At 48.0% G+C, this 15725-nt stretch overlaps 2 protein-coding genes and 1 pseudogene across 2 annotated transcripts; 2 read left to right on the top strand and 1 right to left on the bottom strand.

Annotated features, from left to right (window-relative positions):
- Positions 1 to 6152: 6152 nt before the first annotated feature.
- LOC109771770 (BTB/POZ and MATH domain-containing protein 1) lies at positions 6153 to 7997 on the top strand. Its single transcript, XM_020330467.1, has 3 exons — positions 6153 to 6746; positions 7183 to 7492; positions 7849 to 7997. The coding sequence occupies exons 1-3, from the start codon at positions 6153 to 6155 to the stop codon at positions 7995 to 7997; spliced, it is 1053 nt and encodes a 350-aa protein (XP_020186056.1).
- Positions 7998 to 8153: 156 nt separating this feature from the next.
- On the top strand, positions 8154 to 9261 carry LOC109771769 (BTB/POZ and MATH domain-containing protein 1-like; annotated as a pseudogene).
- A 2587-nt stretch (positions 9262 to 11848) lies between these two features.
- LOC109771775 (dolabradiene monooxygenase) lies at positions 11849 to 13877 on the bottom strand. Its single transcript, XM_020330472.3, has 2 exons — positions 12903 to 13877; positions 11849 to 12808 (listed from the first exon to the last, which is right to left on the bottom strand). Exons 1-2 carry the CDS (start codon positions 13818 to 13820, stop codon positions 12188 to 12190), a joined length of 1539 nt encoding a protein of 512 aa, XP_020186061.1. The 5' UTR covers positions 13821 to 13877; the 3' UTR covers positions 11849 to 12187.
- Positions 13878 to 15725: the final 1848 nt, after the last annotated feature.

The following is a 15725-nucleotide window of genomic DNA, read 5'->3' as shown; positions in this document are numbered from 1 at the left end:
TCTTTAATATTTTAGGACTGATTGATTGTTTGCTTGTGAGGGGCAGAGGGAGCAGCTGAAGCTGCGTCCTCACTCTGTGGTGCAGTGCTGTGCAGGGCAATTAGCAATAAATTGTCTTTTTTTTCACTGGGAGGAGGAAATCCCCACCTGTTTATTGATCTCAATCAGAAAGAAATCGACCGGTTTATGTGGAAAGCAGATCGAAAATCATGTTCCATTTTACGGGGAAAACCGGCCTGAAACCACCCCGAGGGGCATCACATCCCGCCGAGGCAAGAATACGAACAATACAAAAAACACCAACTACTTAGTCAGAGCCAGGATCAGAGCAAACCCCGGGTCAACAAAAAAAAGATTAGGCAATTCTTTTAATGGCTATAACTACCCCAAAATACCCCACGCAAAGACATACTCCCTCCATTTCATAATGTAGTGCATATAGATTTTCTGAAAAGTCAAACGTTACAATTTTTTTTCAAAGTTTACAGAGAAAACTATTTTATCTACACTATCAAATATATACAATACGAAAGTACATCTTATGATGTACCTAAGGATATGTATTTGGTATTCTAGATGTAAGTATATGTTTTCCTCTCTAAACTTAATCAAAATTTAGAAAAGCTTGACTTAAAAAAACTATATGTGCTACATTGTTGAACGGATTAGTACTATAAAATATGGCACATTTACAATAAATCAATAATCTAAACTCAGTACTTAACAATTTAATAAAATACATAAAACATGACAAATACTACAAATAACAATATGAGACTACAAAAAAGAGTACCAAAAAACAACATGGGGATGTCAATAACGATTAAGACGTACACAGTTCCGTCCAGAGCAACTAGCAGCAGATCCTTCTCGGGTAGGCAAGCAGCTGCACAAGACCATAGTCCTACACACATTCTTGGCGTCGACCACTTGAAGTCAGAGCTCGACTGCTGACAGAGGAAGAGCCGCAGCGGCAGGATAGCGAAGGCAGGACTACAGATGTGGAGCGAGAAGGCTGGGCATCATGGAGGGCCAAATGTTGGGTTGGGGGGAGGATGACGGGCTGGGGAACACTGCCAGTCCGCCACTGTGCCGCGTGTTGGGGGATCAGGGCGCGGTTGTAGGGCCTAGTCAAGGCGAGTCGGGAGGGGGAGGACCGGAGCAGGGGGGAGAGGTCAAGGGCGGCGGGGGGCTGGCCGGCGGCGCAACAAAGCCGGGACATGGTTGCAACTTGCATGAGCTTTCCTCGCGCGTGGCGGGCTGGTTGGGCCGCTGACTAGATAGTCAATGGTCAAAACTGGTCAAAATTATGCCAAAAACCGTCGCAAGGTTGGTTCTTGTCCGATTTTGAAAGTTCAAGGTTGCAAAGCAGACGGTTTTGAAGTTTGAGGTTGCATTTGTATATTAGACATTGATACTAGTTTAGGTTTGTAATATGGGTCTGTCTATGTTGCATCTAGATGTGAGATAATATATTATCTCACATCTAGCTACGACATTATCACAAATCAGTAGGTAGACAAGCCCACGTCCTGTCCATTGTTTGTTTGTATCGATTTCATGTGCTTCTCGTCAGCGGTAGCGCCACGCCCAGTTGGCGCCACGAGTGTGGGCTGTCGTGCGTCTTCGTTGGCTTTTTTTCTTCTAGCACGTGTACGTCCGTAAAGAAGTTAGCACTTGTAGACCCAACGTGTAACCGGTGTTGTGATGAGCCTGTCACATTACGTAGAAAAGAACCCCACTGATGTGAAACCCCTCTCTCTCTCTCCCCTGTCACTTTCACCTTTATGTTTTCTTCCTTTATTTAGCACGTGAAAAGCAGCATGGATGCATCAATCAAGTGTTTGTTTGGCAAAATTGAAAAAAATGGAAAAAATGACACACTCGATTTTTTTTATGGACGAGATGATTTTTTTTTAAATACACGTTCAACATTTTACAAGCACATGACGTGATGAATTTATATTTTAAATATGGAGAACATTTTAAAAGACGCATGTGGAGAAAAAAACAAAAAACAAAAAATAATCAAATTTGCATATCTAGGATGAACACGCAACTGGCTCGGTTGAGTTTTGTTTCATAGGTGAAAATGCACATGCGCCGAGTTGCAAGTGAAGTGTATGCTTGCAACTGTGATGAAAAACAAAAAACGCATGCTCCAGTTGCGAGTCGAGGGTGAGCTTGCAACTGGGATGAAAACAAAACACATGCTCAGTTGGCAGTTGACCGTTAACTTGCAACTGGGACAACTACGAGCCCAGTTGCAAGTGAAGAGCGAACTTGCAACTGGGACAAATACAAAACTTGCCCATTTACTGCAAGTGGGGTAAAAACAAACTACAAACCGAGTTGCGAGTTAAGGGTTGACTGCAACTGGGATGAAAATTAAAACACAGGCTGACTTGCGAGTACAAGTTAGACTTGCAACTGGGATGAAACAAACTACGGGCCTAGTTGCGAATCAAGGACGAACTTGCAACCCTGACAACTACACAAAACTGTAATACCATTGCGAGTCGAGAGTGAATTTTCCACTAGGACAATGACAAACTACGATCGCAGTTGCGAGTTGAGGGTGGGCTTGCAACTGGGATGGAAAACAACACACATGCCCAGTTGCGAGTCCAGTGTGGTGTTGCAACTAGGACAACCACAAGCCAATTATCTAGTCGAGGGTGGACTTGCAACTGTGAAAACTATGAAACTATAAGTCTAGTTGTGAGTCAAGGGTCCGACTTGCAACAGGGATGAAACAAATTATGTGCCCAGTTGCGAGTCAAGTGGTGAGCTTGCAACCGTGATGAAAATAAAAACAAATACTCCAGTTGCGAGTCGAAGGTGGGCTTGCAACTGGGACAACTACGAGCCCAGTTGCAAGTCGAGGGCGGACTTGCAACTGGGACAAATACAAAACTATGAGCTCAGTTGCGAGTCAAGGGTCGACTTGCAGCTGGGATAAAACAAACTAAAAGCCCAATTACGAGTTAAGGGTGGACCTGCAACTAGGATGTAAAAAAACATGGTCCGAGTTGCGAGTGAAGGTTGGACTTGCAATTGGGGCAACTGCACAAAACTACGATACGAGTTGCGAATCGAAGGTGGACTGGCAACCGAGACAACAATAAAACTATGGGCCCAGTTGCGAGTCGAGGGTGGACTTGCAATTGGGACAACTATGAACCTACAAGCACAATTGTGAGTCAAGGGTGGACTTGCAATTGGGATGAAACAAACTACTGGCCTAGTTGCGAATCAAGGATATACTTGTAACCCTAACAACTACACAAAACTACGATATCATTCGCGAGTCGAGAGTGAATTTTCAACTGCGACAATGACAAACTACGATCCCAGTTGCGAGTCGAGGGTGGGCTTGCAACTGGTAAGAAAAAGAAAACGCATGCCCAGTTGCTAGTCGAGTGTGGTGTTGCAACTAGGACAACTACGAGCCAATTAGACAAACAAAGATTGGACTGAAAACTTTGAAAACTAGGAAACTATAAGCCTAGTTGCGAGTCAAGGGTCCGACTTGAAACAGGGATGAAACAAATTATGTGCCCAGTTACGAGTCGAAGGTGGGCTTGCAATTGGGACAACTACGAGCCCAGTTGCGAGTCGATGGCGGACTTGCAACTCGGACAAATACAAAACTACGAGCCCAGTTGCAAGTCAAGAGTCAACTTGCAGCTGGGATAAAACAAAGTACAAGCCTATTTGCGAGTTAAGGGTGGACCTGCAACTGGGATGAAAAACAAAACATGGGTCGAGTTGCGAGTGAAGGTTGGACTTGCAACTCAGAAGAAACAAACTACGACCTAGTTGTGAGTCAACGGTGGATTTGCAACTGTGACAACTACACAAAACTACGATACGAGTTACAAGTCGAAGGTGGACTTGCAACTGAGACGACAACAAAACTATGGGCCTAGTTGCCAGTCGAGGGTGGACTTGCAACTGGGACAACTATGGAACTACAAGCCCAATTGCGAGTCAAGGATGGACTTGCAACTAGGATGCAACAAACTAGGGGCCTAGTTGCGAATGAACGGGCTTGCAACCGTGACAACTGCACAAAACTATGATACCATTTGCGAGTCGGGAGTGAACTTGCAATTGTTACAGTGACAAATAAGAAGTCTAGTTGTGAGTCGAGCGTGCACTTACAACTGGGATAGAAAACAAAACACATGCCTAGTTGCAACTAGGAAAAACACGGACCCGGTTGCATGTTGAGGATGGAGTTGTAACTGGGACAAAAGTGGTTACCCTCCGCCGCCCTCAAATGAAGATTGTGTGTCAAGGGAAGACTTGCAAGATAGTTGTTTGTCAAATGAAACACAAAAGGCGAAATAGATGCATGTCTTCAACGTGTGGACAAAGATCGAACCTCCTTCCTACCCGCATCGGCTCTACTCCTAGGCAAATGGGGGTGGGAGAGAGACAATGACGATGGAACTGAGGAAGCGGTGACCAATTCGTGTCTTCAACTTATAAAACGCACGCCAAAAATAAAAACGGGTCTTGAGATCACGTCACGAAGTCGGCCCAACAAAAGACGCAAACGCGAACGGGATGACAAGTGGACACCAGACGTACGGCAAGACATGGAAGTATAGGATGTGCGTGACAAAATAATCCAAGATCAAGATTTGCACAAACAATTTTAAAAGCGAACAGGTCGAGCGATCAGAAACTTAGATGAGACGTTGCTAAATGTGTTGAAAAAAAGTTCATGAACTTGAAACAAATAAATAAAGAAAGACAAAAAATGCTAATCATGTATGTACAAAATGTTAAAACATGTATACAAATATGTTTCTGATGCATTCAAAAAATGTTGAGTGTATATTGAAATAAGTTGACATGTGCTAAAAAATCGATTAAAATCAACAAAGAAACAAAGAAAAATGCAGAGACCACCAAAATAGAAAAAAGAGAAAGAAAACACAAAGCCTATGAAAAAAATGAAGACAATGAATACTAAGAAAGAAAAACCACGAAAGTCAAGAATGAAACAATTTAAACCAAAAAAAAGGTAACCAATGAAAAAATTAGAGTAGGAGAACCCAATAAAGAAACAAAAAATGAAGAAAACCGATGATAACCGTGAAAGAACATAATAAAGAAAAACAAAGGAAACAAAGAAAAAGCAAAAGAAATAAAAACAATGAATACCGACAAAGAGCAACAAAAAAAATTAAAATTATCATAATTCTTTTTAAAAATCATGAATTTATAAACATTTTAATTTTTAAAAGCTCATAAATTTAATACAAATAAACAAAAAAGTAAAAGTAAAAGTGAAAAGAAAAACAGCAGAACCGACTCATGCATTTCTACCATGCACCCCAGCATGGAAAACAACACATTTGTTTAGGCAAGAAAAACAACGCATTTAATCACGAAAGAACGAAATCGCTGTGCCTTCCTATTAATGCCCGGTAAAAGGACATGTGTATAACAGCCCAAAGCCCTGTGCGGGCATAACAGGCCAACAAAAACGAAAAAAGCCTGGCCGTGGGACACAATGGACCGAGGAAAAACAAACAACCAGGCGCACACATGCATCAATGCGAAATCAAGCTCGCACGAAGAAACAGGCGACAGGATAGATGAAAAAGATGTGTGCGCGAATCTTAAAGACAGGACAACATCCAATGGTTATGGACTTAGATGTGAGATAGCTATTTCACATCTAGATGTGAGATAGCAAATCTGATGTAATATAGACTTCTCTCATTTGAACATGGAGAAAAGCGTGAGAAGAAATTCTGGGACGTGTCATGCCACATGTACCTATCGGTCAGGAACCACATGACAGATCGCTAAATGGGATAAAATTTGACAAAAAAATCAGTAAATAGGATAAATGGGGCAAGCCAAATGAAAAACTTTTAAACAAGGCAACTTGCTTCAAAAATGTTAAAGTAGGGGGTAAAAACCGAAATTCACTTAGAAAAAGAGAGGGATTTGGCGGAGAGCAGTTGTGCTATGACTTTTTCTAAGAGAAGTGTCTCATTGGGCTACGGCTATAGCATCAGACTCCGACTCAATCTCTAACAACATATCGGTCGATAGCGATGAGAGATCCATATTATACTCGTTCCATCGGTCGGTCCTGATCGAGTCAGTCAATCAACAACATCGTCATGGCGCCGTCGCAGCCGCGGAACAAGACCTCGTCGGCGCACCGGTCGGCGTTCCTCCGGGGCGAGCACAGCTTCGACATCGTCGGCTACCGCGCGCGCAAGGACCTCGGCGTCCGCAACACCGTCAGGTCGGCCGACTTCCAGGCCGGCGGCTGCACCTGGGCCCTCATCTGCTGCTTCGACGACCCCTATGCCTACGCGCGGCGTCGCGGTTCCGGGGACCAGATCCAGCTCGTCTGCATCACCCTCCAGCTCGTCTCCAACGACGGCCACGACGTGGTCGCCAGGGCCAGCCTCAGGATCGACGACCCGGCACTGCCGGAGAAGAAGGGCGGTCCTCGTCGGTGGCCGCCTGCCGTGTGGCGGAGCGCCGAGGCCAAAACCTTCCTCGCCGCTGCTCACGGTCGTGGGTACGACGACGACCCCGATGAGTGCACCGGCAAAAGCTACTGGGAGCTGCCCGTCCCCGACGCGTTCCGGGAGTCGCTCTACGTCAGGGACGACCGGCTCACCATCCACTGCACCGTCGACGTCCTCCAAGAGGAGGCCGACGAGGCCGCGACCAAGGACTGCTCCGTCTCCGTCGTGCGCCCAGTCCCAACGCCGAGTACTTCCGGCGACGGCGATACGACCGACGACGAACGACGATGACGAACGAAGCTTGCTGACGAACTCGACGAAGTGCTTTACGCCGAGATGCACCGTTGTAAGCTAGCAACACCACGTACTAGTTTGATCGGTTCCTTTGATCAACTTAGTATCTCACGTACGCACACAACGGCCAGCCGGCCGGAACAACACGAACGCACGCGAGACTGATTTGGATTGCTACAGGGGCGTATCGCTCCTGCTCTTTGTATTACTTTCTTTGCGATGTGTTAGATTACAGGGCCAGGTACATGTATATATACTAGTGTAGACTAGCTAGCTACATGACCAGGTCGGTCAGGAAAACTAATCCTAGTTGGACTAGGAATCCTACAAGACCACGTACACCTGCCGTGTACTAATTTGTGTTTAAGTCTAACAGCCGTCCAACATCCTCCGTGACCTCCGCAAGCTCCTGGACGAGTCACGGTCCAAGCCAAACAAGTCGGACACGCGCTTCGTGACGGACGTGACGTTCATGGTGGAGCATACCGAGATCCGGGCGCACAGGCTCGTGCTCGCGATGCGGTCGTCGGTGTTCGCCGCCGAGCTGCTTGGGGAGATGAAGGAGGGCGCCGCGTGCTCCCGCGTCACTGTCGACGACATGACCGCCTCCACATTCAGGGCCATGCTGCACTTCATCTACACCGACGAGCTCAAGCAAAAAAACGGCAACCACCTGGGCATGGCAGGTGATTTACTCGTGGCCACGGATCGGTACGACCTGGAGAGGCTGAGGCCCTGTTTGGTTCATAAGTCCTAGGACTTTTTTTAGTCCCAATTTATAAGTCTCAAGTCCCTAATAAGTCCCTACTTGTTTGGTTCCTGGGACTTAACATGGACTAAAAGACCATATTACAATTATAAGTCCCTATAAGTCCCTCCTTGAGAGTGTTATTTCATAAGTTCCAAATGCCCACTTTAAGTCCCTATAAGTCCCTCCTGTTTGGTTTAGATGGAACTTAAAGGGACTTATTTAAGTCCCTACACCAATAAGTCCCTGTAACCAAACACCCCCTGAGGCTCATGTGCGAGAAGATACTTGCAGACAACATGGACGCCACATCTGTGATGACGACACTGATGCTGGTGCACGGCCGAGATAGCTGCCGGCAGCTAGAGGCCGCCTGCGTTGAGTACATGACGTCCGACCCCAATGTCTACGCCGCCGTGGTGGCAACGGAGGAGTACAAGTAGCTCAAGGAAACGTGTGGCGTCTTTGTGTCCGACGTCTTAGAGAAAATATGGACGCGGGCAGTGGTTCCCTGCACGAACACCTCCTCTTCATCATCGTCATTGTCGTCGTCATCATCTTTGTCGTCGTCGTCATCGTCATCTTCTTCCTCCTCCTCAATGGCCAGTAGCAGCTATACTCAGCAGCCACAAAAGAGCGCGTCCATGTTCAACTCGTCGGAGACGTTCAAAGGCACGCACGAGTTCAGGATCCCAAACTTCAGTGCCATGCAGAGGAGGTTCGGCGTCGACGAATGCATCCGATCTGGCACTTTCCAGATCGGCGGTCATGGCCGGATTATCCTCCTCTACCCGTCGGGAATCCACGACGGGCGCGAGGAGGAAGACGAAGAGGAGCACATAGGCCTATTCCTCAAGATGATAACTAGTCCTCCTGGAGCTGCTGGCGACGTGTGGGTGGCGTGTACCTTGAAGATGTGTGACCCGAGCGGCAAATTGCCACCGGTCTTCTGTTGGATTGATGACTTGTACACTACGCATAAATTCGTGGGAATGCACAAGTTCTTTGACCTGGCGTCTACCAAGTCATGCTACGTCGGACACGACGGCTCCCTCACCATACACTGCGACGTCTCGGTCACCAAGGAGTACCCCTGCACCAATACCATCACCACCGGAGCTACCGCGACAACGATCGCCGTGCCGTCGTCCAACATCAACTCGCACCTGGAGAAGCTACTGGTGAGCGAGTAGGGCTCCGACGTCACATTCCTGGTTGGAGACACCGAGGTCCGCGCACACCGGCTTGTGATCGCCGTGCGTGCGCCGGTCCTGCACAAAGCCATGGCGCGGAGGCCGACACCATGGACCATTGCGTTAGGATGGATGACATAGAGGCCCACATTTTTAGGTCCATTCTCGACTTCATCTACACCGACGAGCTGCCCGAGCACTTGGGAAACACCACGACAATGGCTCGGGAGATGCTAGCTGCGGCGGACCGGTTCGGCTTGGAGAGGATGAAGGCCATGCATGTGCGAGAACATTGCGAGCACGTCACGGCAAGAATGTGGTGGGCACGTTGAAGCTGGCGGACCGCCACCTTTGCCAGGGGCTCAAGGACTTCTGCATGGAGCACATCTCGCAGCCGCATGTGCTAGAGGAAGTGGTGGAAACTAAGGGGTTCAAGGATCTAAAAAGCACGTGTCCGTCGCTTCTAGAGGAGATCATCATCAAAATCTCCGAGTTGTCATCGACGGATGGTTAGCCTGCCTCGCTAGCTCTACAAATATACTTGTATACAGATAAACCCACTGTACGTGCACCCAACGCAATTTTCGGATATGAGCTGCTTATTACTGAATGTCACTTGTGGACTTTCACAAAGAAAAAACATGATTAGATATTAATAAAAAGAACAAGTGCCCATGTTTTTTTTAACAAAAGTAGAGTTTTATTTAATTGAATAACAGTTATATTTTCTATGAGGAGGGATACAATATCATTCAGATGCTCCTGAAACCAGTCATAAGTTGTAGAGAACTCAGCTCCCCTCGCAAGCTCATTAGCAACAATAATTGATTCCCTATTACAATGTTCAAAACCAGTGATGGAAAGTGCCTGTGTATTTGATGAGTGTGTGACTTTTATGTATAACATTGCTTGATATCCACATGTATGTAATGTACATGTGGACACCGGGTCATTTTTGTCCTGGGTCCGCCCCTGTTGATAAGGATGTCTTGGACACGGCGACATTTGGTCGTTGTCGCTGCTAACTTTTTGCGGGCATACATGCATTTATAATTCCTTGCCAGTAAACGAGCAGTCCTAACGCATGCAGTGGTGGAGAAAAAGGACCGCGTGCTTGGGATGCAACCTACGCGCACTCAAAACGGCCTAATTAACTCAGCATTAATTGCCCACACGCCTTAATCCTCTCCTTTTCTGAAAATGCATAAAAACAGAAGTGTGCCTTCTAAACCGTGACGGAGGGAGTAGGAAATATGGGATACTAATACATGTGTGCATTAAACTGATGTGCAACATTCTAGGACATCGAGGTTGCGTTTTTTTTTCGAGAGTACATCAAAGGCGTACTGTATTTTTATAGAAGGGAGAAATATATATTACAAGAGACCGTGAATGACGATGAACGTCTACACGGGACCTCCGACTCTAAGAAAAATATAAAGCCAACTCTCTCACAAATCTAGCTAATTCCTCAACACCTACTCCCGCTAGTTTCCACAGTTTGATCTCCTCGAAGATTTGTTGCACTAGGCTAGCGTTCGATCTAACTTGGTCGTCCCTATCGAACACTCTTGTGTTCCTTTGCTTCCATAGGTGCCACGCGGTCGCAATGACGAAGGAGTCGAACCCTCTTTTGACCTTGCCTCAAAAGGAATCACGCGTCCTCTCCCACCACTCTATGAAAGTGTCATCGTGACTTGGAATTTGTATGTTGACTTGTAAGAACTCGAAGCAACCGTTCCACCTCGCATAGACGCAATGAGCTAGTATGTGATCAACTGTGTCCTCTTCCTAGCAGCAGGTGTAGCATGCCGACGCGGCCTCTTGTAGTCCGTGTCTAGCTCTTCGGTCCGACGTCCACATCCGGCACTGGGAAGCCAACCAAGCGATTTTGCATTTGAGTGGCGCCCAGCTTCTCCAGATACGATTGACAGCAACAGAGCGGGTCAAGCCATGGCACAGCCGCTTGTAGGTGGACTTTGCGGTGTAGGTATCTGCAGTGTCGCACGGCCAACTGAAAACATCGCACTTTGCGTGCATGATCCTCGACGGCGATAGCAATGGCAATGGCGACGATGATGTATATTTTGTGTAGCTAGGGCTTGAAAACTATTTGTTGATCTGTATATTTTGCTGAGGTGGTATATAGTAACCCCTCACACTGATGGCGAACTTGCGGTGGTAAGATTACACCCTTTTTTGGATGTGGTGGTAGGATGACACCATAATATTGCTAGGTTGAACTTGCTGTGCCTCTTATGATCATGCATGCTTACTATTGCATTTCTGCTCCATTGCTTTTTTGGATATATTTTTTACATGTTTTCCTTCAACCAGGCTGAACTGGGACATGTATGCAATGCAAGCAAATTCATAGATAACCAAACACACCCTTTGTTTTTGTGCCGAAGTTCATTTTCCCCCATCGGGGACTGTACTCTCCTGTTGCAGTTCACTTGTCCATCTCGTGAGGTTGATCAGTTTTGGGATCAGGGAATGCATAGGCGCCCGCAGTGAGAGACTCTACACAGTTGGCAGTGGAGCAAGTTATTCAACAGGTCCATGTTGATACAGATGCCCAGTGTATTGTCAACCTTTGGAAGGACAATAATTTTGATAGAGCGTAAGTTGGAAGCATACAGGAAAAAATATTAAGGAGATGAGTGCTAGTTTCTTAAGTTTTACTCTGAGCTTTATTGGGAGGGATGATAATAGTGCAGCGCATCTTTGTGCAAAGAGAGCGAGGAGTCCAGATGTAGATGCTTATGGCTTAATTACACCCCCGCCCCCTCTTTCTTGCTGAAACTCTTCAGCGGGATTGTAATTCTGATATTTGATCCATAAAGCTCATTGAATCGCAAAAAGAAAAAGGCGCCTGTAGTTTGGTTGCTCTTCAGATGAGTTCGCATGTGTGCCGACAAAAAAAATCAGCTCGCGATTAACATTTTAAAAATTGCTCTTAAACCGTCAAGGATTTGAAAAGTTGTTCTGTGTGAAAACTGAAAAGGCGTTATCTCGTTGTGCATTTCCATCATTCCGAGGAACAGTTTGACTTTTGTAAACGAAAATATGCTCTATGCCACTCAACGAGTACTGCACTGTTTTCGAAATGCTCTTAAATCATAAATACAATCGAGAAAATACATTGACCAAGAGTTTACAAGCTAGCACGGCCAACACAAATCGCGGGCTCGTGGGAAACTAAGCTCCAGTAAGCCCAATTGCAAACATAATAATAAGATTGATAAAGCCAACACTTGAACAGATATGCATGCGTACGTGCCAAGACTTTATGTTATGCATACTGTACGTACGATAGACAATCTTATTTTGATGACATTTATACAGATATTACTGTAATTTATTTAAGCGCATGCATTGATGCAGGTGCAGTATAATGCCCTCTTACCGTGTGGAACAGATAGATTGACGCGCAGGCGCTAGAGTCCAGGAACGGGCACCCTCAGGACAGGGCGCAGCGGGAGGTCGGCCTTCCGGCGCGCCGCGAGGCCAAACACCTCGGCCATGTCGAGCTCGCCCGCCGCACCCGGCAAGACCTCCCAGTCGAAGTGAAACAGCAGGCTCGCGAGCGTGAGCTCGATGATGGCGAGGCCGAACGCCATCCCCGGGCACATCCTCCGGCCGGAGCCGAATGGCAGGAAGGAGAAGTCGTTGCCCCTGAAGTCCACGGCGCCCTCGCCCTCGAACCGCTCCGGCCGGAACTCCTCCGGCGCGTCGGGCCAGTACCGCTCGTCGCGGGCTATCGCCCATGCGTTGACGAACACCTGCGTTCCTCGCGGCACGTCGTAGCCGAGCACCTGGCATGGCTCCCGGCACTCCCGCGGGATGAGCAGCGGCGTGGGCGCGTGCAGCCGCAGCACCTCCCGGATGACCAGGTGCAGGTACGGGAGCTCGCCAAGGGCGTGCTCCTCTACGCTGCCGCGGGCCTCCAAAGCTCGCCGCACCTCAGCCGTGGCCTTCCGCATCGCCTCTGGGTTCCTCATCAGCTCTGCCATCGCCCACTCTATGACTGTCGTCTCGCTGCCGGCGCTGAATATGTCCTGCATGCGCGCGCCAACCAATTACAGTTGCATAGTATTTGAGGATGCATGGGAGCTTCTGGTCTAGCTAGTTAAAGAGTCTCTAGCTACTTACGAAGATGATGTTTTTCACGGCGTCCATGTCGAGCCTGCCCTCCTTGTGCATGCTTAGCAGCACATCCACCAGGTGATGGTCCTTGTTCTCGCCTCCGCCACCTTCAGTCGTCCTCTCGAGCCGCTCTCGGATGATGGTGTCGAGGATGCCATTCCCGGTAGCGCGGATCTCCTTGGCGCGGCGCAAGCCCCCGCTGAGCCAGCCGGCAAGCCGGGACGACGGCCACAGGTCCGCCGGGTTGAACCCCGCGGCGAGCTTCTGGGAGTGGTGGAGCGCGCGGATGAACTCCTCGCGCTGCTTGAACCTGTAGTCACCCATGACGGCGCGGACCGTGATGTTGGAGACCACCACGGAGAGGCACGCGTGCAGCTCCACGGGGCGCGCGGCCGCCGCGGCGTCGGCGACATCGTGGAGCATGGCGGCGACTTCCTCCTCGCGGATGGCGCGGAAGGACAGGACCCGCCCCGGCGACAAGAGCTCCAGGACGGCGATCTTCCGGAGCTGCCGCCAGTGGTCGCCGTAGGGCGCGAACACGATGTCCCGGCCGCCGTTGGTGAGCACGCTCATGGTGGAGTTGAGGGGCCGCGTCGCGAACAGCATGTCGTGGGTCTTCATCACCTCGCGGGCGGCCTCCGGGGACGACACTACCAGCGTGGGCACCTCCCCGAGCCGGAGGAGCATCACCGGCCCGTGGCGCCGCGCTAGGTCGCGCATCGCGCGGTGGGGGAGCTGCCCGATGAGGTGGTGCAGGCTGCCGATCACCGGCAGCCGCCACGGCCCCGGCGCCTCGTTCGATGCCGACCACCTGCGCGCGCGCCTGGAAAGAAGCACGATACACAAGGATACCAGAGCTAAGCCGAGGTAGACGGCCTCCATTTGCATTCTGTACAGTGAAGCCACCGTTGCAGGCACATGCATTGGTTGCTTGCTTTGCAACGGTTCTTAGCCAAGCCCTACACAACTTTGTGCTTAGAATGCGCGGCGTGGCCATGCTTTTATACTGAGTGACTCACCCATTGTTGGACCTATGAATGAATGCGCGTGCGCTGTCCCGTACTTATGAATGCGCGCCGTCGAGCTTTGCTACACACACAGACGAGCTTTGCTACACGCACGGACACATGACAACGGGCTTTTAGGCTGGTCACAATGGGCAGGAACATAAGCTAGTAACCTACACAGTTTTCTAGACTATGTTACTACCTTCATAGTGGGTTGGAACATGTAGGTAGCGTCATGCAGCGATGTATTTATTAGGATATAGACTCATTGTTTCTTGGAGTGTGTGATGTTCCGGTAACTTAGCTAGTTACCACAAGTACCTCTCTCTTCATTTAATATGTGCCACATAAGCAAACTTGTATTGGAGTGTGTGATGTTACTCCTAAGTTCCTGCCCATTGTGACCTTACGGGGAAGATTAGCTGGATCCTTTTGATTGGAAGAAAGAATGATGCGGGGCCCACATCCCCTGAAAATAGGGTGGGGGGGGTGGAGATTAGTTAACGAACAAACCCCCTAATAGGCCCCTAAGAATCCATTGGGTTAGAATTTTCGCACATGGACACAGGACAACGGACTTTTATGAGAAGGCTTTAGCTAGGACCATTTGATTGGAGGAAATCATGATGAGGGGCCCACACCCCCCTGAAAATCAGGGAGGGGGGAGGGGTTGAAGATTGGTTAACGAAGAGACCACGTAATATGCCCGTAAAACTCCGTTGGTTTAGAACTTTCGCATACTTTAGTGTAGGATTCACCCCAAAAAACTACTCCTTCCGTCCTATAACACTATCGCTAGCGCCCTCTGGATGACGCCATCTTTAGGTCTGCTCAGGCCCTGCCGTTCACTTGCCGACTTCTTCTTGGCGCATTGGGTGGGGTACGTTGGTCTGCGTTGTCCTCGAGTCTTGGTCTTGTGGTAGAGGTCTCCGGCCTCGGTTGTGACGTGGCCTGGTTGCTATGTGGCTTGCATCATTGCCTTCGGTATGAGGTTGGCCTAGGTATAGCATGTATCATAGTTAGCCTGGTGGGTGTGTTGGCTGGATGTGGATGCTAATCTTTGTGATTGGCGTGGAAATGGCCGAAAGGCGTTGTATCTGGCTTCTTTGCAGCTCCTTCTTTAATATATGATACACATGCTTATGCGTATCAAGAAAAAATAACACAAGAGCGATTATACTTTGGGTTAGTCATAGTGAAAGTAACTTAACAAGTAACATAGCGCATTTCAAGACAAGTTTGCTTACGTGGCGTATAGTTAATGAGGAGAGAGAAGTTTGGATAACATAATATGTTACTGTAAACATAACACCACTCAAAGCAAAATGAGTCTACAATGTAATAAATATATTTATCTATGATACTACTACTATTTTACTTTTCATAATGAAGGTAGTAACAAAGACTAGTGTCGTATGCATGACACTAGTCTAAGTTACTCCCCATTATGACTAGCCTTAGTGTAGGAGTATTATGGGACGAAGGAAGTTCCATATTAGTGCTGAAATAAGGCCCGCTTGTATCTATGATTCTAAAAAAATATACATATATATGTATATCTATATCTATCTATCTATCTATCTATGGCACGCCCAAAAAATTTACACATTAATTAGAAATTAAGAGCCACTAATTTTTGGTGGGACCGACTTATTACGATCGAGATCTTCCCTAGAGTTCGTTCAAAGCATTATCAAATTATCAATCTCTTTGCACCCTGTAAAAAAACAATCTCTTTTTTGCAAGCAAAAAAAATCAATCTCTCCACTACCTCTCTCCTCTTTCTCCACGCCCGTCACAGAAACCAATCTCTCCTCGACCT

Source organism: Aegilops tauschii, chromosome 4 (assembly GCF_002575655.3).
Source record: "Aegilops tauschii subsp. strangulata cultivar AL8/78 chromosome 4, Aet v6.0, whole genome shotgun sequence".
NCBI classification, from domain to species: Eukaryota; Viridiplantae; Streptophyta; class Magnoliopsida; order Poales; family Poaceae; genus Aegilops; species Aegilops tauschii.
This window is presented reverse-complemented; position numbering and strand designations above follow the sequence as displayed.